At 34.1% G+C, this 25,468-nt stretch overlaps 1 protein-coding gene across 2 annotated transcripts in view; it reads right to left on the bottom strand.

Moving 5' to 3' along the window:
* LOC136028134 (synaptic vesicle 2-related protein-like) overlaps window positions 1-25,468 on the bottom strand; it is a 49,113-nt gene extending 23,645 nt beyond the window's left edge. The window contains exons 1-7 of one of the 2 annotated variants that reach the window (XM_065705787.1): window positions 25,325-25,468; window positions 16,832-17,038; window positions 14,777-14,961; window positions 10,703-10,774; window positions 8,674-8,798; window positions 6,792-6,855; window positions 4,342-4,467 (exon numbers count right to left, since the gene is read on the bottom strand). In XM_065705787.1, the coding sequence (XP_065561859.1) occupies window positions 4,342-4,467; window positions 6,792-6,855; window positions 8,674-8,798; window positions 10,703-10,774; window positions 14,777-14,961; window positions 16,832-17,027 (768 nt within the window). In that variant the 5' untranslated portion in view covers window positions 17,028-17,038; window positions 25,325-25,468. Of the gene's footprint in view, window positions 1-4,341; window positions 4,468-6,791; window positions 6,856-8,673; window positions 8,799-10,702; window positions 10,775-14,776; window positions 14,962-16,831; window positions 17,039-25,314 lie in introns of both variants that reach the window. The other variant, XM_065705786.1, reaches the window with a different exon arrangement.

The following is a 25,468-nucleotide window of genomic DNA, read 5'->3' as shown; positions in this document are numbered from 1 at the left end:
GCCAAATGTAACTATTACTCGTGTTATTAGTACTGCTGCTACTAGTGTTACTACTAATAATTGTACATTATTATTGCTACTGCTGTTCCTATGATGGCGGATATTGAACAGAATATTGAGGGGCAATTTGAACTAAAAGACAACACACTATGTGCATGTAGATTGTCAAAAGGGCATATCTCAAGAACAGATTTGGGCATTAAGTTGAATCTTTCGGAGAATACTTAAAGGGGAAGATCAATTGACAAAAAGGTAATATATGCTTGTCACTACTAATACTAATGCACTGCTGCTTTTCCTTATGCTACTACTGCTACTAAATTACTCTAACTACTACTTCAGTTGCAGTAGCTTTTAAATTTTAGAGTATTAAGGTGAAAAGGCCGTCGAAATTGTGTCAAAAGCGTTCATCAACAATATTTTTTGAAGTGTCAAGGTAAAACTTCCGTGGCATCATGAAAGTGATGTTCAACTGACCAAAAGGCAATATGCACATGCTACTACCGCTAATAATACTCCTGCTACTACTGCTACGTGTCAAGGTAAAACTTCCGTGGCATTATGAAAGTGATGTTCAACTGACCAAAAGGCAATATGCACATGCTACTACCGCTAATAATACTCCTGCTACTACTGCTACTACTACTGCTAATACAACACTAACACTGTTACTACTTTTACTACCACCGAAACTGCTGTGATAATAGTACTATTAAGACGAGGTCTATGAAGGTAAAATTTAAGAGAATATTGATGACAAATTCGAACTAACAAAAGAGACTATGTGCATTTAGATTGTCAAAATAGCGTAAGTTAAGAACTGGTTTGTGTTTTAAGTTGAAACTCTCAGAGAATACTTAAAAGGGATGATCAATTGACCAAAAGGAAATATGTGTACACTACTAATACTACTACCGCAACATTTACTAGTTCTAATACTACTATTACTATTGCTCCAGTTATCACTTCTATTGGGATTGGGACTATACAGGTTAAAAAAGAGCAAATCGACAATGTCATAGTAATGGCTAATTGCATTAAGTTGAGTAGTTATACTACTGCTGTGAATGCTATTATAACGATGCCTAAGGGTATGAAGGTGAAATTTTCAGAAAATGCTTCTGAAAATTTCTGTTGTACAGATGACAAACTGCCATCCGTATGCAGGTTGTCAAAAGGGCATATCAGCAATAACTTAGGAACGGTTTCGTGTGTGAAATTAAAATTTACAAGGCTTGTTGTGGGGGATTTTGAACTAACCAAACGACAATATTTGCGTCTTCAATTACTTGAAGTAGCCCTTAATTAGGGCTACTTCAATTACTATGTCTGCTCTTAAAATTTAACCAAATCAAAATAATGTAAGTGTATCCAAGCTGTCAAAGAGCGTAGACAGATTTTTTTGCGAATGGTATCAAGTTTTCTAGTTCAGAGCAACTAGAGGAGGTATGAAATTAAATCAAACACTACTGTTTGTGCCCAGATTTTTAAAAGGGTGCATAAATTTAAATGTTTTATTTTTATAACTTTAATAAATCAAATATTATTAAAATTTTGATTAATAAATATCAGTGTGTATATTAAACTGACACACTTTGCATTCATTTGTATTTTTTTCAATAAAGTGGAAATTATGTTCTGGTCTTGGGAAGGCATAGGAGTTATGAGCCCTACTCATGTTAATTTCTGCTCGTTTTGAGTTTGACTCGGTTATTTATTGTAATTTCTGTTCGTTATGGGTTTCATTTATTTATTGATGCTGAATTCTGGTAGTTTTACGCTTGGTAGATTATTTCATTTTATTTTTAATCATTTTTGGTTTAATGGAGTTCTTTACTTTTATTTGAAAAACTTATTTTGTGGAAGAAGTTTTTTTAATTAATTCTTATTAAATTCTAAACGATCAGAAAGTTTAATACAATAGTTCAAATTTAAGTCGAACACATATTCAAATAAATGAAACCTAAAACGAAAAGACATTAAAACGGACACGCTCAAACTAAGAACAAACAAAAATACATCTAAAGCCCAAGGAGCCATTCGTAGAGCTATTTCTGCTCGTTTCAGGTTTCAATATTTCTTTTTACTTTTCTTTAAAAACTTCTTCAAAAGCGATTTTTTTTTGTTATTTAATTTCGGTGGATCTTTTAGTTGACCTGCATTTACCACAAGCTAAGTGAAGGGACATTTGCAAAGAATTTTCAACTTTATTTATTTAAGAACTAAAATATTGGACTGGAATTAATCTTTACGCATATTTAGAAACATGCAGCCAGAATTCCCAATCACTAATGCTCTATGTAATAATGTTGCAGTCAGCATCTCTCGAAATCTAGGAGTTCTAAACTCACAAAAAAATTATCAGTAAATTAACCAAGACTGAAAAAAATAACTGGTCAGATAATAGTATTATATGTTGAGGCGTGTTGTTGAGTTTTCATCAGCTTGGAGGTTTGGGCCCGACTCTGCAGCTACTTAGGTGAAAATGAAACCCTGTTCAGGTGAAACCCTGTTCAGGAATAATGAATTTAATCTGTGTTTATTTGGGCTCCTTTATTGGTATATCAGCCTCGTGTTTGTATTAAACAATCTCATGGAATCCTTAATTTTTAATTTTAGCGAAATCAAACACTATTTGTGAAGCATGCACTTTATGCATCTTGATTTAGGGTTCTATATTGCAATATACGTCTCAGATCTGTAACTAAAAAACCCTGAAATCAATATAGACCAGCGTCGGTAAAAATAAAACACAATTTGTGAAACATGCACTAGAAATATTTTGATCTTCAGCGTCAATATTGCAACAGACAGACAGATAGATAGATAGATAGATAGATATTAATTACTACAAAAGCCTCTGCGGGCCATGGGAAAAAACATTTATGGACATAGTAAAAACGTGCAAAACAATAAAGATACCGTGTATAATAATAACAATAGCAATAACAAAAAGTACACATAATAAGACGCAAAGCACCTTAATAACACAACAACAAAATAACACACAATACTAGCACACACAATAGTAATAATTCAGATTCCTCCATTCGTTATTACTTCGTCATTGTTTTAAGGCAAAATGAAACGAATTAAGTTTAAAATATTAGGTATCTTCAAACGAAAGTGAAAAAGAATCTTAGACCGAACTGAAATAACTCAGATTCCTCCATTCGTTTTTGCTTTTTCATTTTTTTCAAGCAAAATGAAACGAAATTAAGTTTAAAAATCATATTTCTTCAAACGAAAGTGAAAAGGAATCTTAGAGCGAACTGAAATAACTAAGATCCCTCCATTCGTTGCTACTTTTTGTCATTTTTTAAAGCAAAATGAAACGAATTAAGTTTAAAAATCGGATTTCTTCAAACGAAAGTGAAAAGGAATCTTAGAGCGAACTGAAATAACTAAGATCCCTCCATTCGTTGCTACTTTGTCATTTTTTAAAGCAAAATGAAACGAATTAAGTCTAAATAGGATTTCTTCAAACGAAAGTGAAAAGGAATCTTAGAGCGAACTGAAATAACTAAGATCCCTGCATTCGTTGCTACTTTGTCGTTTTTTAAAGCAAAAAGAAACGAATTAAGTTTAAAAATCGGATTTCTTCAAACGAAAGTGAAAAGGAATCTTAGGGCGAACTGAAATAACTCAGATTCCTCCATTCGTTATTACTTTGTAATTTTTTTAAAGCAAAATGAAACGAATTAAGTTTAAAAATTGGATTTCTTCAAACGAAAGTGAAAAGGAATCTCAGAGCAAACTGAAATAACTCGGATTCCTCCATTCATTATTAATTTGCCATTTTTAAGGCAAAATGAAACGGATTAAGTTTAAAAAATGAAGTTTTTTCAAATGAAAGTGAAAAGGTGTTAGGGTGAACTGAAACAACTCAAAATAGGAGACCGTATCGTCATCTATCCGTCACTATATTCCCATTTTAAAATCATCCAAGGGATGGGGTCAGATCCAGTTAGTCCCCCCTCCCCAGTATCGCATGGATCGATTTGGTTAACATTTGAAGAAATGAGCATCTGCTTCAATATGATTTTAGATATCCAAGCTTCCCTGTTTAGCGTTTAGTATAGGGTCTAACATCTATGTGTTATTATGTGTATTTATACATTTATCACACAGATAATCTAATCTGGCGTGCTTCAAGAATAAAATAAAGCTTGAAATGTTACCCAAAGATCCAGGTGACAGAGGTTATTAACCTGGTAGGGGTCGGTAACTTTTATAGATCAGTGTAGGGGGTCAGGACTCAAACTTCAAACTACAGCGAAACATTTAATAATGCTAATGATCCTACGTTAACTGTAATATACAGAAACTATTAATGCTTACTCTGGTAAAACAGGCGAATAAAAGAACAGGAAGAATTGATATTCCAAGAAGCCAGCGCCAACCAAACAAGGGCATGATAACCATTGCTAGCAACAACTCAACGCAGGCGCCAAGCGTCCAGAAGCACTGAAATAAATGCATGATGCGAAGTTAAAAAGGGTAGAAAATATCACATCTGTCAGAGGGTGGGAATAAAATTGCACATTAACTTGGATAAGACGACACCAACACCATACAACAACAAATCAACAGAGCACACAGCATCCTTTCTTTAAACACAAAGAGTCATGGAAACACATGGTCAATTTATGATAGTTAAATCCAGCCCACATTTCTCGTTGAGAAATTAATCTGTTGCTTTGATATAGGATGATTTTTGCTCTTTTATGTCGTAATCATCCTTTACTTAGATCCAACAAAAGCTTACTTTTTTTTATTTTGCTTCTGAAGAGTTTTTTTTTTTTCAATCTAGAGTCATACATTTAAATACAAACACAAATAAAGATCTTATTTGAGAAAACTACTACTGCTACTAACAACTCACCGCAGCACCAAGCCGCCTGAGGCCAACACAAATACGCACGCTCCTTCTCCGTGCCAATCTATTTATAATAAAATAATTTGAATATATACACGCCTATGTAGTCAAATCCAAGCAAGCAAGACAGAGCCCCCTCCCCAAACAAAATGAAGGGTTTTACGACTTTCCTTATTATTACCTCTACTTTTATGTAGATTTCCAATTTGTGTGATTTTCAAATTTGAATGCCCCCTTCCAAAGAAAAAATACGGCCCTCCGATATACATCCACGCGTACCTCTCTCTTAGACCTTAGATCTAACTCTGCCTCCAGAGGCACCCGGGACATCAGGAAGGAGCGGTCAATCATTCCAGTGGTTTTGTTGCTGCCAGAATGTCCTCCTACTATGATTGGATTGACGTGTGCAGCTTATACAGGTAAATTTAGTATGTTCGTCACAGGGTGTTTCCAGGTCTGCGTGGTTGATCCAGCTTTGTTGTCGCTATGCATTTTGTTTCCTTGGAATTTATTTTCAGACCAATTTCGCTTCCTTTCTCTATCACCTGGTCTAATTCTTGGAGTCGTTTCTTGTATGATTCCATGGCAGAAGTTTCGTCGGCAAAGTTCATCTTACTTCCATCTCAAGAGCTTTCTGGTATTGTATCGCCAATTGTCCAACCGAAAGACAAACACGACGGCACAGAGCTTGGTCCAATCATCATGAGATTGGTCAGCCGAGAACAGAGTGCTTGAAGAACAGCTTCTTTTGACGCTGCGCTTCGGTTTGGAATGCTCTTCCTGGGGAAGTCATCCTTAAAAGTTTCTCCGTTGATCCTTTCAAAACAAGATCCAACAGTCATCTAGAAACTCGATACTAGCTGAAAATTAGATATTTAATTATACCTTACACCACAAATTTAGTAATAAAGAAGAAGCCAGAGTGCTAAAAACTGCCTTATTATTGTGTAGAAAACCAAAGGACACAATTGACATTTTTTTAATTTTGCAGGATAGTGAAAATGGGACTTCTAAGGTTTCTGCACGATTTGTTTTTCAATGTGTTTTTTCTCGGGCATAAAAAAAATTATTATTTAAGTCTAGGATTTCTAAGGTTTCAGTGCGATTTTTTTATGTGTTTTTGCTCGAGCATTTAAAATGAAATCCCTTAAATTTTTATTTTAGTCTAATATAGAATCTTTAAGCAAAGATTATATATATATATATATATATATATATACATATATATATATATATATATATATATATATATATATATATATATATATATATATATATATATATATATATATATATAAATATATATATATATATATATATATATATATATATATATATATATATATATATATATATATATATATATATATATATATATATATATATATATAAAGGGGCCCCAGTAGATACACCAGAAGCACCACAAATTCTCAAGAGTGCAAATGCTTTGGCCTGAATACAACTTAATGTTGTTACCTAAAAAACGAGCAATTGAAAGTAAGTATATTTTGAGCCAGAAAGTACCTTAAGAAGAGCTTCCTTCAAGGAATGGCATATCATTTGGGTATATTATCGTTTTCGTCTAACAGTTCATTTGTCACTTCGTTCACAATTTGAACGAACTTCAAATAGTTTTGAACACATTTTGAGCTTCATTATGACCCCAGCAACACCATTTTTGCACTCTACTGTAAAATGCAACCTTTGGTATTTGTTCCTAATAGCACAAATGCGTGGTAAACATCACCAGCAACACGAAAAATCAAGTGTAGTAGACACAGCATGCGACATCCGTCAAAATAAAGAGTCCCCTGTTCGAACGACAAACCAAACACAGCCCTCGTTGGAAAAAACAAACTATATCATTTTGACGATCATAAAAAAATAATATGAAAAAGTTAATTTTACTTACATCTAGCAGTATAACACATTTGTTCCGATGTTTTACAGGCAGGTACTCAGCAAAAAGGGTTACTCTGAAAAGATGCATATATTCACAAGAGGAATGAAAAAGAATAGAGAACAAAGCCCCAAACCTAAAATGTAAATACCCACTAGAATGCCCGAATCTTAAGAGCCACGTTTTTCAGAAAACCAAAATGAAGACGTTCCAGAAATGATTCGGGTCCAATGAATATTATATATAATTGACGACGTAGTAAATTACGGTTGACTTTGAAACAAAGGTGAACAAACCTAATAGAAAAATGGACCTTGACAAATAGCTTTAAGAGGTTGACAGCAGCATGTATAGGGGTATATATATTTCAACATAGAAAAGAATACTCAAATTAATGGCAACTAAATAATTCCAAAGTTCAACAATCTAGATGATGCTATCAATAATGTATACGACAAAATATGACAAATTTTAAGCAAATTTAGTTACAAAGCAGAACCAGTCAAAGAGTGTGGGAAACATAAAAATACATTTTTGGAAGTGAAAATTTTAGGAAAAGTAAGTAACGGATATCACTGAAGTTGGTGTCTGGATTATATCAAAAATACTATCTTTCTTTCACTGTTTGTATAGTTTACTTATTACTTACTTAGCCTCCAGAATTACCTCAACCATATTTCTTTTATGAGCTTGTTGTACTAAAGCCGATAAACATTTCCTATAAAATTCTGGCTAAAATAGTTATCAATAATTTAACCATACATTTTAAAGTATGGAATATTATCCTTTTCCCACTGAATATGTTTTAATGCCCAAAAGTTAATGCTATTTAAACCACACTTCCAATTGGTCACAAGCAAAAGAATATTTACTCGTCGAAAGTTGCCGCAGTTAGTTGACTTTCTGTTAATCACTACTTTAATCATTTGCGTTCAGGCACCAAAAGGAACTCCGAATATTTGCTTTCTTCAGATCCATAGCATGCATAGCAGCAACAAAAACTATAAACGAAGCTACCTTAGCTTAGTTTTCAAAATATTAATACTGAAATTTTTCCAACATCTATATCATTCATTTATTGGTGTTTTACCGGCTAGCATAAACATACAAAAACACAAACTATAGACCATACACATAGGTTTGCTAGATCAAGTAATGTTTTAAAAGCCAATATTCAGATAATAAATAAAATTCTTAAGGCAATAGCAGGAACGGGCCTAGGTTTCAACTTTGGTGGCAGGTTTGAGGGGAAGATAAATTGCAAAATTCAGATTTGGGTTGAAGTCCAATACTAAATTCTAACAAGGGTTCTGGAGAGTCTATAAATGTTTAAAACCTTGCATGTTGGACTGTGATCAAGTTTGCTAAGACAAATTATCACCTATGAGAGCGAACAATCGGGGTAAAGCCCAAAACCTCGAAACACTTCATTCATGGCGAAAAATGCCAATGAAATTTTACACCCCAAAAAGAACTGAAAAAAATATAAACACAACTAAACCTTAATTGTAAACAGAAAAAAAATTAGGAAAAGGTCAAATAATAATCTCTATTATAATCTCACAAGTGACTCTTTATGTGCATCTAGGTAAAGCAAAACACTTTTATTTCAATAAAAACAGCAGAGTCTGTCGGATGAAAGGCAAAAAAAGTAGCACATACTGTTTTGAGATGATCAGAAAGCTACTGAATCCAACTATACAGTAAAACTACTTGCTTCAGGAACCTACTCTATAACTTCAGCCAACTGTTTTCAAAGCTGAATATTACGGATAATTACTACTTATTTGAATAGATTTCTTAAATAGCATAGCACTTTTTTCTTTAATTCCAGACAAAAAAGAAAAATATTTTGAAAGAAGATATTTCACTAAAAAAAATCTTGATAACTTACGACTGTGGAACACTTCCAATACAGAATCCGACGAGCATACGGAGAAAAATGAGCCAGAAAAATGTTGGAGCAAATGAGCTCAAAAAGGCATAAACAGCAAGAAATACGGAGGAAAGCGTGAGAACCTAAAATTAATAGACAACTTGAAGGCAGAAGCACTAGTACCTTCATGTTTGGTACAGTTGGATGTGAGAATTGTGTGGGAGGGTTTCACATTTGCTGCAATACTATAATATAAAATAACGACCTTGCAGTTTAAATGTCTTTCTCTAAACAAAAAGAAGACATTAATGAACGACAAAGAAGCTACATATATCTCTAAAAAAAAATGAGCCCGACTTATAAATAAAGCAAAAAGCATTATTCTTATCGCTACTTTACTAATAAATAAATTAAATAAACAAACTTAATACAAGGAAGAAATCTTGGGCATATTGGTAGACACTCAACACATTCTAAACCATCTCATAAAGAAATAAATATGTAATTGTAAGTTGAGGCAAACTACGATAAAAGATCTCTCTCGACCAGTATTAATGATCAAGAGAAAAAGTCTACTATTCCCTATAAAACTATGAGATATTGAAAACCACAGGATACTTGCCAGAGAGGTAGGTGAATTTTACAATAAAGGTATTAATTTTAATACCTCAGGGTGATTTAAATTACCCTTACCCCCTACACAAAATTGATTTTGTTCTTGTAAGATATATATTTTATTCATAGCTATGCAATAATAAAGGCTTAGTAAAGAGCAATGTGGCCTCATTCTACAGAATAGATGATCTTAGAAATTTGAGTGAGTGCTCACTTTATCGAAAGAGCTTTAGTGGCCTTATTAAAGAAACAAAATTGATCGGAGGGTGTCCATCCTTTATGAATCAGAGCAACCCTACCTAAATTAAGTCTTCACTAAATTAAGGTGAGAAACCAATATAAAAAAAAAAAAATTTGAAGGCAGAAGCACTAAAAACTTTATTCCAGATATAGTTAGATGTGAAAACACTGTCGGAGGTTTTCATGTTTGCTTAAGTACTATAGTGGAAAACCTCGGTTTTGAAGCTTTAAGTATTTTACTCTAAAAAAAAAAAAAAAAAGAAAGAAAAATCGCACTATACCTTAAGCATATGACGTAGCACAGAACTAAGAAAAAATTTTCTCAATATTTTTGTTTTGTGGACCACGACAACCTAGTTCATTCTCTACTAGGATCTTATAAAGAAAGAGCCGGAAGATTTTACCTTTGTGTGATCAATTGTGATATGTAATTATAATATATTATTGCAATTTCTGTTCATTTATGCTTAGATTTTAACATTTATTTCAATATCTGTTCATTTTCAGTTGTCAGTTTTTTATTTAAGCTAGTTTCTTACAGTTTTGCTTACATAGGCTTAATAAAGAAATAGTTAATCTGAATTTACATAAAGGAGATTTATTTAAAAGAGGGAAGTTTTTGTTTCTCGGAAAATTCGAATTTCTGAAGATGTTTCTTTTCTATTATAAGCAATTAATTGGACGCTTCATTTAAGGTTTTAGTATTTCAACCCCGAGTTTAATGTGTCAACTTACTTTGTCTAGGAAACAGGTACGTGACTATTCGCGCTTAGACTTTGTCTGTCGATTTCTTTAATGTTAATTTATGTTTAAAACAAATTAAATTTCAAATTCTACAAAAAACTTGAATTCCACAATAAATTCTACAAAAACATTAAACGCCATAATGCAGCATGATAAACAGCAGCGCATCTTGCCTTTTTATATTACATTCCTCGTAATCTCACACAAAATTTTTCCTTTGTAGTTTTTCGACTTTCTTCGTTCTGTTTCTGGAAGGTGTCCCCATAAGCTTTCTGTAGCCAAGAATTTCTCCTCTGTATCGCGAAAAATTAAGCAGTCTCTGGGAAATTTTTTTGTATTAATTAAGATTAATTATAAAAAAAAAAGTTCACAACTTTTAATAATCCACAGAAGATGAGCAAGGAACACAAAAAGAAAATTAATTAACATAAAATTAGCAAGGACTTACCACTTTCTTTCCAAATCTGCTCTCAACAAGGCTCCAAAACGGAGTACTAACTAGCATGCCGAAAAACACAAGCTGAAAGAAAAATCACTGTTAGGATACTGCTCTAATGTCAAAGTTTTAGAAATAGTATAATTTGAATTAGCCTTTGATAGCCACGGATGGATTGTTCAAAAGTCAAATCGATGAAGTCAATTAGAAAAAAATTATAAAGACGACTCATTGTTGAATTTGCTTTAATATAGACTATATATCATTCGGCAGAAAAATGATTTGGGAACTGTTGGTGTATTAAGAATGAAAGATATCTTCGGAACGTTTTACTATGAAACTTCAGGAAATTGGTTTCTTGGTCAAACTAGTTCAATTTTTGGCTTCAATGGCAAACATTTTTGTGACTTTTGGTTTTAATCATTTTCACAATCAATGCAGAACTGTTAGAGACCAATTTCTTTCCCATGTATAATTCTTCATTTTTTCCCGCCCCCTTCGTGATGAGGCTAGCTTTACGCTGGCAATTCTGCCGAGCAAGAGCGTCAAGTCAAGTATGTCAGTCCTTCGTATAGAAGTAATAAATATATAACCTGAAAGGGTGCCCATTCTATTTGAAATTGAAAATCTTTAGTCCTTTTTGATGCCCCAAAGTGATTGGATGGCAAACAGCAGCACCTACCATATCCTTTTTTACCCCGTGCACCCCTGACACCCGTAGTAGTGGGTTAAAAATTTTAGAGAGCAATTTCACTCAGAATAATCACACGTCAAAATTGTCCTAATCCACAGGGAAGAATATTCCCAAAGGCTGAAGTTCAAGGAACTGAAATTATAGAATTTGCCCATTCTTCACAGACACATTTTAACAAAAAGGTGGGCATGTTGCACATTAAAAAAAAAATACATCTTGTAATGAATTTAAATACGTAAGAGTCGAGGTGCAAACTGCATCAGTGTTCCCACTGTAACACCCATTGTACCCCCGAATACCCCTGATACCATTGGATTATAATCAAGAGATAATGATTTCCCTCAAAGTAGACAGGAATTCTCCAATGAATATTCCGCTTAAAACGACTTGACCAGCACAGTCCCTGGAATAACAACCTTATATTTTGCAACCTGTCAATTTTTATATATAGGCTTTAGCAGACAATGTGGACATATTGCACCTTGCTTGAACCATCGCCATGCATGAATTTTTTATATTGAAGTTGCTTGGTCTCAGGGAACCGTAAAAAAAACCGCCTAAATAAACGGACAAACTTGTACTTTCCAAGCGGCCTGAAACTTACAGAAAAGGAAACTAATAGTCTAAACCAAAATGAATTACTAAATTTGGAGTGTTTTATTTCAGCCCAGACATAAAGCAGTTGCCGAACCTAGAATATTTTTGGACGGCTCTGACCAAAAGACTTAGCCAACTTCGATGATGTTCGAATAGTTACCAGATCTAGAACATTTCGACCATCCAGACCTACAGGTGTTACCAGCAGTAACATATATTCGATCTACGAAGACCAAAAGAAGTTACCGAACTTGAATATATTAAATCGGCCCAGGCCGAAAGGAATTACCAGACTTAAAATATTTTTGAGCATTGTGATACCCTCTCTGGGCTTCTCGATCGGACGAAAAGGCGTTCCAGGACTTCAAATATCTTTGATTAAAAACAAAAACAAAAAAAAACAAAGATCCGAGCGGCTTGAAACTTACAAGGCCCGTACCCTTGGCCACACGGACCTGAAAGTACCAGCCATCTTTGCGGAATGGTGCACAAAATAAGCGTTTGACATTCCACAAGGTATAAATAACAAACATGGTAGCCTTGGCCGACGCATAACAATTTTTTTCAAAAGGGTGTCAGTACACAACAGGTAGTTTTCCACCAAATCGACTTGAAACTTTGAGGGTATGCAGTTTGGCCCGAGGGAGCCTGAATACAAAAAAAAATCGAATCAAAAGGGTTTAAGTATATAATTTAGCCCAAAAAACAAGAGATTGGCCAACTTTCGCAAAAGAGCTAGAACCTATTGAGCCCACTTATAACACACTTTACAATCTCTTCTCTTGGGTATTGGGCGATGCAGATCTTGCTAATTAAATTGGAAGGAAAATATTTAAAGTTTGAAATCGTGAAAACTTTTGCCGCTTTATTATTATCATAAATCCAAAATATGTTCGGAATTCCCTGAAATATGAAGCTTAGAAACCTGCTAGCGCTTGAACTTTGAAAGTCAGTGGTAAATCTCAATCGAATTTCCACACTTTCAACTTTTGGGTTCCTCTTCTGTCTTTGATTAGCTTTGTGATAGCTACTTTCTTACCATCTGATTCTTTGAGAATTCACTAAAGCTTGCGGGTATCATCTGTGTATGCTGCTTTTTTTTCTCTAACGACAAGGCAGCATCTTCACATTTGACGGTGGTCCAGACGGACAGAGCATATTACCTGTCTGTACAGCTATTTCGTTTTCTTCTTTAGGGCCCTCCCATCTTTTGTCTTCGGTCACCGGCTTTTGGCAGAATTCTAGTAGTAATCCAGTAAGTAAGTAAGTAAAATATTTATTACCCGTATTTTTCACATGGAACAAAACGGAGTACAATGACAAAAAAAGAAAAAAGAGAAGAAAAACGGAGAGAAATTTGAAACACAACATGGAAAAATACACAATCAAGAACTGTAGAAATGTTTAAGCCAAGGGGTGGTTCCATTTTGCCTGGAAATCATACTGTCGTTTGACTTTTGCTCAGCCTAGGATCTCAGCGGCAGTCTCTGTAATCGCTGTTTTGAGTGTATCCCATCTCTTATAGGGATGTAGATTATCCTATGAACTGATTGTGTCTAATTGGTTAGTCAGTTCCAAGTTGAGACCCTGTAGAAACTTCTTTGTCGCACCTTACCAATGTCGAAGCGAAACTGGGGTTATTCTTTCTCTGGACTGCAAGACGTAGGCAGATTTTTGCAACAAAAAGCCTGTGGTCAGACTCAGACTGCGAGCCTGTGTCCGTACTATTAAAAGAACACGAGTCCTACTTAGAGCTTCTCCAGCGCTGGCGCATTAGAATAAAGTCAATTAGGGCAAGAGCGACACCGCCATTGGAATGCCAAGCTAAAATTTGGCAAGGTTTGTGCTAAAACATGGTACTGGTGATAAAAGTGCGATTCATGAAGGCGTAGTTTTCTAACCTTTGCCGATTTCCACATCTGTGACCTTGTCCAAATTTTCCTAGGACTTGTCTTGTAATCTGGTCAGAACCATCTCTTACGCTGAAGTCCCCAGCAATAATAAAGTACTCACGTATGGTAACAAAACAAGACAGCTGCAACAGCTTGCCACTTGTGATAAAAGTGCGATTCACGAAGGCGTGGTTTTCCAACCTTTGCCGATTTCCACATCTGTGACCTTGTCCAAATTTTCCCAGGACTTGTCTTGTAATCTGGTCAGAACCATCTCTTACGCTGAAGTCCCCAGCAACAATAAAGTACTGACGTACGGCAAACAAAACAAGATAGCTGCAACAGTTTGCCATAGAAATCATCCTTGGTTGCATCAGCTGTGTCATAAGTAGGGCATAAGTAGAAACTATGGACAAATTTGCGGGGCTTCCGTTTAGTTATATTCTGGTAAGTATTGGGGAGACTGGCTCCTATTCCAGGAGAGGGTTTCTGGTTCTTTAGTTCACAACGAAGCCAACACCGAGAAATTGCAAGTTATCATCTACTCCGGAGTAGAAAAAAGGGACTGCCGTAGCGTTTCAGGAGCCGTAATAACTATGCAACCAGGACCAGAAGTTCTGGTCCTGGAAATGCACTGTATATCTATATTGTACCTTCAAGTATATATTTGCACATTCAAAAATTCTGGAAGAAAACTAAATTGAGCTTTGACACTTCTAAGACAAGTTTAAAGATGATCATATAAATCTGAGGGAATCAGAATTGAATTTGAGCCTGAGAGACCCAGAATCAAAAAAACAAAAAAGTTGTGATAAATTTTTCATAAAAATATCAACTTCAATCTTAAGACTTCGAAATTCAAACATTCCAGTTAGAAAAAGAAAAATAATCCAAAATACTTACCGAAGTAAATATAGCTTGTTTCCAATGTGGTAGCTTCCATGAGCAATGTAACGTGGGACTTAAAATGGCTAAAATTGTTACTTCGATTGAATCAAACATCCAGCATAAGCCAGTTATAAGAGCCAGGCGAACTTGGTATTTTCCAAAACCGAATGAATTAATGGCTTCTTCTACGGTGTATGAATCTAAACGTGAAAAAATTGCCATAATACAAGAGGTAAAAATACGAATTTTCAAGCATAAGGTCCAGTCAACAGAAACTATTTAGCCATGCATGACAGATCTAGATTGTAGTTTTAAGAAGCATATAAGATCTTGACTTACAGTAAATGCTAAGAACACATCAAATTTGTATATTCTTCATAATACTTAAGTTATTCTTTAATTACAATAAATTCAAAATGAGCGAAAGCTTGTCTTATTAAAGGTACTGTAATTGTTGTCACTATCAACTTGAGAAGACTTTCAAGTATAGTATTTTTATGGTACTTTTAATGAGTAACATTGAGTTCCATCTTACGATACGTCTCAGAAAAAAAAAATCAATAAACTCTAATGCCCATCGCAAAATTTTATCGGGTTCGTGACAACCATAAACCAGTTGGCCAGAAGCAAATAGACGAGTCCTTGGTTGATCATGCCAACTCATTTGTCCCCCACCCCGAAAGATATAAAACGGTATCTATCATCCTTGTGTTCTGTACTTCATGAAGTGCTGCAATAATGAATTTTTTGAAAATGTTGTGTAAAGTTTCGATAATTTATTTTTATATTTATTTCATTTGTTTGTGGTATATTTTCTTGTCGTGGTCGTCTGTTGTTACCTCTATGCTATTATGGTAATAAAGAGCATTCATTTTGATTTTCAAATTAAAATTTGGTTTCAGCATATTAATATAATTAAAATACTTCATGATAATGGCTTTTTCATTGTCGTTCTAATCATACCTAACAAAATTATGAGAAGAGGACTAAAACACACCATACAGTAGCCAAAATATCTAGAATAAACAGCAATTGTAGATAGCAATACTAGCTCCTTATTTTTCTTTATTTTGGCTATGGGCTTTTCAGTCACAGCTATTGGGCCTTTTCTTTAATCAGTGGATGGTCGGAACTTCCAGTGACATTTTGAAAGATGGATGGGGCATGTAGGAACAAGGTGAAAAAACTGAACAGTGCCTGTGTTTATGCTATTTCTAAATATATTGTTTCACTCACAAATCAGATTTAAAGTTCTTAAACAGACTCTAAGGTGACACCCAATTCCTTACTGTGGGAAAAACTTTCCAATTCCGGGAACTACTCCAAAACATTTTACAATACTTACTCATATTATTTTTAAATGCGAACTGCTTCATTTTACCCTCCACCCCCACCTTAATTCCAAAATATATACTGTATATTGTATATATTCAATGAATTTTCAATAGCACAACTTTTTCTTATTAATAATTTAACAGCGAACAGTAAACAAGCAACAGAAAGAAGAGAGGTGCGCTGTTGAGAATTAAAGGAATCTCTTTGTCTTAAGATACTCAAGTATCAAATTAGACATTTCCTTTCATTTCCTCTGGACATTTTTTTTATTAGGCTTTTGGACAAACGGATTAGCTTGTTGGCCTTGAATATAACACTCATCAACTTGAGCTTCTTTCTACTATGAGAAGCACATACTGCGCTCAAAAAGCAGTCAATATTCTCATTGGTAACAGTGATCATTCAACACAATGGGGAGGATGGAGTGGACCTTTCTGATTTGTTAAGTTTCTTCTCTTTTTTTGTGTGACAATAGTTTTCAAAAGCTTGTAAAAATTGTCCTGGTTATAATCTTATTACTTCTGTTGTATTTGGTATGGCTTCAAAATACAATAAGGAAAGAATTTGATATTCCCATGCCATCCTAATCTCTCTAGACATAGGCAGTGTAGCATCATGAGTGTCTCCCATGGCTGATTTTTGGCACAGTTTTTGTTCATCTAGATATACTCTTAGTTTTAGCTAAAGTTGAAGAAAAAACTTGAATTGAATTGAGGTATTAGTGAATTAACTCACCAGAAGATACAACACCAGAATTGACAGCACTCATTTCAATGCCTGATGCAGTATCAAAATTTATCCACTTTGGATTGTTGAAACTTTTTAGCTGAGATAATGGTTGATCAGGAACTCTTGGCTCTGGAGATGTCTCAATGTCTTCTATTCTTTCATAATTTGGATTTGAATCATCAGAATTGGTTGGCGAGGCCATGGTTGATACCTCTATAATAACATTAAAAGAAATTATTCTATCACCGTTTTTATATCTGAAATTTGTTTTCCTTCCTTCTTGTACAGTTAACAGAAATTTTCTTTTAACATGGCAGAAAATTATAAGGGTAAAATTATGCTTCCATGCAAGGGTAGGGGAGGTATAACCACCTTCCCTGATACTGGCCCACAACTAGGAAAATTTGGGTCTGAGAATGTACTTTTTGCACCATTCGACCCCAATGCACTTTCAGGAAACGATCTATAGCCAAAATTAGGTCCTATGATGGCATTTTGAAGTTCCCCTTCTTATCTTTATAACAAACTAACTACTGATGGCTTCTCATGAGATCAAATTTACAGTACTGGCATGTCTATAAAGCTTTTACAAACAGATTGAGATTTTCAATCACTGCCGTTGACCAAAAAAGGAAATAGCCATATAAATTTTAACATAGGAGTTTTTATGTGCATCCTGATTTCTTTGAGGTTTAAGAAGAGTATTTAAAAAGTCCACTGGCATATTACCATCAAATTAGATTTTTGAAAAGCCATCAACAGTAATATATCCCTGATTAATTCAGGCTGGGGACTACCTTCATAGCCTCAGCTGTAACTGAATTTAATAAATCTTAGATTTTGGATTAAAGTAAAAAAAAAAAAACTTAGGCTTTCCCAAAAAATTCTTGGCATAAAATACAGAGCTAAGAAAATATAATAGCCCATAATGAGCCTACAGTAGTAATCATGACTTTGACCAAGTAACACCTCGTTTCCTGGTACGCGTCCATTATTCACGGTTATCAATTTGAAGTGTATTGGATATAGATGCTCACTGATAATGTTTATTTGGATACTGATTTACCTGTTCAAGTAAGAATACTAATGGTATATTACTAAGAGACAATTATTGGTTTATCTGCTTAAGTAAGGATACTAATGGTATATTACTAGAGCCAATTTATTACTATATCAGTCATTATTGATAAACTTCGGGCTGTTACTGTGAATTGAATTTCATGGTATTTATTAAGTATTAACGATGGGGCGGAAAAAACGATCAATGCATGATGAGGATAAAGGTGGGAATTCAAAAAAATATTTGACGCATCAGGTATTAGTACAGCCTCAATCTCAAATATATCGTTGACAAATTTAGCTGATAGCATCAAAACTATGATTAGGCTTGTAAGTGACAAAAGAAAAAAATTAGACTCACTTGAAAATAAACTTAAGGTCTCTGGAGGATCGAGTGGCTAAGTTAGAGAATATTCGAAGTTATTTTCAGCAATCGTTGTCAAATAATGATACCCGCTTGGGTACTCTTGAAAAAGATGTATTAAAGAGCCAAATAAAAGTTCTCACTGATGAGGTTGTGAATCAGGGGACTGAAATTAATATCACTAGCAATAGATTAGCTAAGCTTGAATTCGAAAAACTTGATAAAAATCTCATATTGTGGAATGTCCCATTTGAAATGATATCTGCTGCAAAAGAAACCTTTGCAACTGTTTAATCTTCAGGCCTTGAACTTGCTGCAACTTGCCTTGAACTTGAACCTTCAACAAAGTTCAGGTAGAAGATAAGGAGATGAAAGCGAATTTATTGAAGAACGCAAATAAACTAAGAGGCAAAACACTCACGTCATTTCCCCATGTGTACATTAGTGAAGAAACTCCCCCTGAAGTTCGAAAAACGCCAAAGAATCTCCTGGCAAAAAAGACAAAATTACGTGAATTCGGTTTTGAAGCTTGGGTCTCTAAAATTTTCCCTCCAATTCTGCATCTTAACTGTCCAAATGGCAAACATGTGTAAAGATTGTTGCAAACGTAAAGATTATAGCTGGGCCTACATGATTTCTCATATTTATGATTATGATTTCATACTCTATATGATTTCTCGTATTTGGTGTTTTATTACTTTGTTGTATGAATTGTTTTAGTGCCTGTTTCAGCCTTCGTTTCTCTTCAAGGTAAAGGTTGACCATGCCCAAACCCGCCAGCCAATGAGAGGCTACTTTGGGGGTCACGGAACCGGAATGCCTATACTAGGGACCTGGAAGAGAATTGGGGGCATAAGACACAAGTTGTGGACAGTTCAGCTTTGGAACCATTAGTGACAACAAGTGGTTAGGGGAACACCATTGGAGAGTTTGATCAACATCCACTTTTCTATCATATGCAGTATTCTGGGAGAGTTTAACAATAACCTCTACATCAACTGTCGTCAGAGGGTTCCAGTAACCCCCACTAGCCAAATATAGACAGCAAGCTTAGAGCGCATAGCAGCCACCTCCAAATCAACTGTGCCAGCCGGTGCACGTTAACTATAGCTCGGGTTCTCTACAGCTTCCAGAAGACTGGTCACGAGTGTGCACTAGCATTGTATATTGTTTATTTGTTCATTAAAGTAGTTTTAGCAACATCTTGAGTAGATATGAACTCTGTCTACCACTCTACCTAAGGTCTTGTCCTTGTGGAGGCTTGATCACATCCCCACTGGGGACAGATAAGATGGTATTTCCCGAGAGAAATACCGCACACTTCACACATGCAAAATATCTATGAACTAACCCTATCCTTAAACTCACCCCACCACAAAATTATTATCTGTGATCTAGTACTGCTAATAAAGTTGTGCCCCATTTTGAACATAACTTGGCTTGTGTTAATACAGGTCGATTTGACACTCATAATGAATCAACGGAGCGATAATTTTATATGATATTTGGGGACTTTTCCTACTCCCTCTGTTTGTTGATCATTAATGGAGTGAAGTACACAAAATGGAGTGAAATATATAGTTTTTCATTTTTGTCAGTATCCTCATTTGCAGATTTTTTTTTTCATTACATCCTCTCTTGCTTTATACACTGTACTAAGGAAGTAAAAACAGTATTCTTTTGTTGTATGGATTGAGGTCATATTTAGTCAATTGCAAAGTACCTGATCCTTAGCCAAAGTTTTTTCTTTCATATCTTGTTACTGCCATAATTGTTTTCAGTACTTTTATTTTTATTCAATAGAGTAATCATTTATTGCAATGTTTAGTTTTGTTATCTCTTTATTTTGTAACAGACTCATATCTCACCTGCTTTAGTTGCAACAGGCTTCACACAAATCCATCTTGTTAAGATGTTCACTGGTCATATTTAATGCATATTTGTTAACATGAGTAAGTTACTATTTTTTTGTAGCATATTGTGGAAGTCAATCGTCAATTTGATGCCCAATCTGATTTCATCAAGTGAATAAGGATTAAATTTCTGATGACATTTTTTTTCATGCTTTCGTTCTATGCAATTTTCTATTTCTTCTTCTTTTATTTGTTGTTTGAGGTGTGTGAAGGAGTATAGTAGATTATTTGGATAGTTTTTTCTTTTTCTTTTTTTTTGGTTGTTGTGGTGAATCCAGTAATAGCTCAGCAAGGAATTTTTTTTATGCACATATATTAAATTATATATATATATATATATATATATATATATATATATATATATATATATATATATATATATATATATATATATATATATATATATATATATATATATATATATATATAGATTTCCTCTTTTTTTCTTCTATTCCTGGCATGCCCCTAAGACAACTTGCCTTTGCAAGTTCTTGGGCAGCCTAAAAGATTTAGTTGGATGACTTTGTTTTTTTATGGATTATATATATATATATATATAAATATATATAAATATATATATATATATATATATATATATATATATATATATATATATATATATATATATATATATATATATATATATATATATATATATATATATATATATATATATATATATATATATATATATATATATATATATATATATATATATGTATTTTGTTAAATTCTGTTTTTATTAATAAATTTAACTTAACCAACTATATTCAGGCTACTGTTCCAAATGTAACAAAAGCTTTCAGTAGTCTTGATTACTAAGCACCTGTAGAGTTTTAGAACATGAAATTTTGATCATATAGAAGATAAATTGGAATTTTAAAGCAGATGAACATAATATTCTTACGTATCTGGTGGGGACCATCAGGGTGCTGGATTGGGTCTGTATTCATTTCATTTCTTTAAATGAACATTAAAACTTTTTTTCAAATTTTTCGATAGTTTGGGCATCCTAAGCCTCCAAGAAATGACAATTTGTCTTGAATGCAATCTAACGACCATGCTTGTGCAACAAAATTTTGCTTTGACCTAAAAGTTGATTTTAGTTGACCTAAGTCAACTTAGTTGATTTTTAAGGCCTGCTTTTTAAGCATAAATGAGAGTGCTTTAATGTTCCTTTGCTTTTTAAAAATAATTGTGTGATGGTTGGTTCTTCTGGATAAACATCTGCTGCTTGATGTGGCACCTGGTTGAAAAAGAATCAAAGATATGAACATGAAGTAATTCAGAAGATCAATATTAGAACTAGTGTATGGGCTTTTGTTTGTTATAGAAAGAATAAGTCTATCAATTAGAGCTAATTACCTTAGTGATAGACATCTTCAAGAGGCTACAGACTATAGACTGAAATGCCTTGCCACAACATTCTATATATAAATCCCTTCCACAAAATTCTCTTTCAGTATTGGCTTGGGAATATTGAGATCTGGATTCAATATGAAAAATCCAAATTCACATAACATCACCAATTCTAACAATTTGCAAGTGCCTTTAAATAGTGTTGAAGATAACAAAAAATTGGTTATCATTGTTTACTTTGGTCTTCAGTTTATTTTCTCATTTTGAATAAAGTTGAAAAGCCAGAAGGTTCTCAGACATAATTAGAATCTCCAATGTTACTTAAAATTCAAAATCAGACAGAGGATTATATAAGGCTGTTGTCAGGCTCTTAAATAATATTTAGGGAGTTATTGCTCACTCCCTAAATTTGAGATAAATATGACATCTATAGAATCTGTCAAAGCATATGCAGTAAAATTTCTCAGATAATTAAGTAGAAAGACTTAAGTATACAGAAAAATTTGGAAGGATGAATTTACCAGCCCTGACTTACAGAAAAATAATATTTCATTTTTAGTTATAGTTATTTCTTATTTCAAATAGATGTATGCCAAGTTCATTTATTAAAGGATTCTGCTTTGCTGTCTTGAAAAAAGAGGCATCACAAATCAAACCAACCAGATTTTTTCCTTAACTTTTTGTCTTGATTGAGATTCGCTGGCCCTGAAATGTTGTTTGTTTGAGATATCTATATGGCCAGAAACTTAAAAGCAAATCAGGATTTTTCTTCAAAATTCATTAGCCTTGCTAAGTTCTAATTGCCCCAGTCCATTTACTTTCAAAGTTTCACATTAATTGGCAAAAACCAATAATAGGTCCGTTTTGGGGTTGCAGGCACTAATGCAACCGATTTCTTTCAAAATAGTTTTTAGCTTTTAGACTTGTGTGGCCAAGTAAGCTGCAAATCAATTGGACAAAAAAAATGGGCCAACCAATACAGCCAAATTACTTTCAGATATGTTTTTTGCATAGGAGCACCTGGCCAAGAAATTTATGAATGTGATTTTCAAGCTGATTGGAGAGACAAAATTTAAGACACCATTTTTGTGCAAAGTAAACATTTCAGTCTGGAATAGTCAAAAACATTCAAAGTTGAGCAACTGGGCTAAAAATGTAACAGAGGCTAGAAGTCTGATCAGAAAAATAGCTTTTGAACTTTTTAGGCAAATGAAGCTTTATTCAAATTTTTGTCTATGCATAAGGGTCCTTTGACATAACAATTTACAAAAATTAATCTCTAGCTTTAATAAAAAAGTGTGGATCCTTTTTCAGATGAATCAATATCTAAGAGACAAAATTTTTGGCAAAAGCAATATTTAGGAGACAATATTTGGCATTCTGATCCCTTTCCCAAAATACCATTAGAAGTCCTACATCTTGGACATAACAATCTAAAACATTCATACTGTTTAGGAGACACCCAGTTTGAGGCAGTTGGTAAGGAAGGGGCCCTGTGGGTCATTGTGGAGTAAAATTTGAATTTTTAATGTATTATACAAGCTCAAGTTGCAAAAGGAAACCAAGCCCTTTGCCCTACAAAACGAATATGCACCACCAGGAAGCCCCATATGATTTTGAAGCTTCATAAAGCCATAGTTTGCCCTCACCCACAATTTGCCATGACCTTAGCCTCTCCCAGCTATAAGATGGATGTGAAGGTGCTGGAGGGTGTTCCAACAAGAGCAATAATGCTTATCCCAACACTCCAAGACAAGACCTATGAAGAAAATCCAATTTCACTCAAACTCTCTACATTGGGGTACTGCAGGAAAAGAGACACAAAGTAACAGCTTTTAAGCAGCTGGAAAGTGACCAATTGGGTCATTTCTTCTCCCTGTTTCTCTCAACTACCACAAGAGGACAAACCAGGAAGCCATAGGTCCCCTGTGGCCCCATGCAAGAATGTCAACATTTCTTCTCAGTCTGTTCTGTCCCACTCTGGAACAGTCTCTCCCAGCCAAAATCTAGTTTCAAATGCTAGAAGGCTTCAAGAAAAGAGTTAATCAAGAGTGGGTCAATGATGAATGGAGTCAAACCAGGATGTCAAATCATAACCACAAAACACTCCAGAAGGATTTAACTTGATCCCCCATGACATAAACAGAAATGATATTTTCATGGCCTAGGTGAATATACTGTCCTTTGAATTACCTCAATACAACAATATGAATGAATTCCAAGGTTCACAGAGTCTAATTCTCCCAAACCTTCTAGCAAGATTGGTGACACCCATTTGTTAGGCCCTGTATTCTGTTCTCTTAAACACAAAATAGGATGAAACATCACCAAAACCCCAACCCAATACTCCAAAAGTTTGGCCTAATTACCATAAGTTATTTCTGATACACTTCAAATATAACATTTTGATAGAATGGATACATGATTACTTTCAATTTACTTCTGCCTCTTCTCCTAAGTCCAAACTTGAAGTCCATTTGGCTACCAGCATCCTGTGAAAAATTCAATTTAATCCACATAGCTATTCTAGTAACAATGTAGATACACTAAGCCTATTGTAATAAGCTTGTTATACATGCCTTCTTTTGGTCTACATTACCTCTTTACTACAAATACATTATAGGCTAATCTAACAGGGGCAGAAAGTATAAAAAAAAAATCCTTGGACCATTCTCTTTTCCTGGTAAAATTCTAGTCTAGCTTCTTTGTGCTATCTTGGAAAGGGGTTAGGTTAGGAAAATTAAACTTTTAGGCATGGGTCTATAGACTAAAGCATGTCCTGGGAAGGTATTTTTAAGTACCTACCCTACTCCTTCTTCCTCTAAAGGGCAGTGACCTTTAGAAGATTTTATTTTATAAAGTGGAACCTTGCAAAATCAAATTTGAGCTTAAATGAAGGATAACAAAACCATTTTCACCTTCATAATTTTACTCAATCCCAATTTATAAGGCTTCAAAACTCTGCAAGTGCATTTCCTAAATTTAGAAAAAGCCAATCAATACGGCTTAAAATTCTATCAAAAATAACATAAATTGCATTTTCTAAACTAAAACCAGAGACAAAAAAGCTAATGATTGAAAATTAAGATAAAATGTTGCTTTGTCCAAATTTTATAGGCAGCCAATAGACCTGTCAAGTAGATAAATTTTTATGACTTAGAAATCAGAAGAGGGTTAACATAAAACCTTAGAAAAATCTTTCCAGAGTAAACTTTTGGCCCTGAATTCATTACTGAAAGTTTCATTTTCCTAACCTAACCCCTTTCCAAGATAACAAAAAGTAGCTAAACTGGACTTTTACTCTTTTTTCTCCTCTATAAATTCATGATCTGCAGTTTATTTGTCCTTTATGCTCCCTTAAAGTTTCAGCCTGAGACTTTAAGCTGTTCCCAGGATACTGAAGATGTGCTATTTTATTTACCAGGCAATACATGGTGCATTGCTACTGAACTGCACATAGATTGGGGGCTTAGGGCTTACAGTGCAAAAGTATTAATGTGGATCAGGGTACAATTCTTTAGCCCCTTGTCAAACGGATGACAAATAGCTAGGCTATGATAGTTTATATAAAATTTCTCTGGAGCTAATATATTATCAATTTCAAGTTTAAGATTCTTGCTTATAAGTAAAACTAAAATCTGCCAAAAACTATTATGTATTTCAGGGAGATTCCTGTGTATTAAATGGTAATTTGAGGTAGCATACTGGATTTGGGAGATCACAGATAACTTCATCCTTGTTTAGTGAGCGAGAACTCTCTTATACTTGACAAAACAACAGCCTCCAGTCCCTACCTTTTACTACCTGCAATTGAGCTTCCTATTTTGGTTAGTGGCTTGTTCTTGTAACACTAAATTCTACTTTCTGTAAAACAAAACAAAACATTAGTTTTGGTGCGGCATTAAGCATGTCGACGTCTATTTAAAATTCTTGTGTAAAAATGACATC

Source organism: Artemia franciscana, chromosome 6 (genome assembly GCF_032884065.1).
Source record: "Artemia franciscana chromosome 6, ASM3288406v1, whole genome shotgun sequence".
Taxonomy (NCBI): domain Eukaryota; kingdom Metazoa; phylum Arthropoda; class Branchiopoda; order Anostraca; family Artemiidae; genus Artemia; species Artemia franciscana.
The sequence above is the reverse complement of the archived record's forward strand: the minus strand, read 5'-3'. Positions and strand labels throughout refer to the sequence as shown.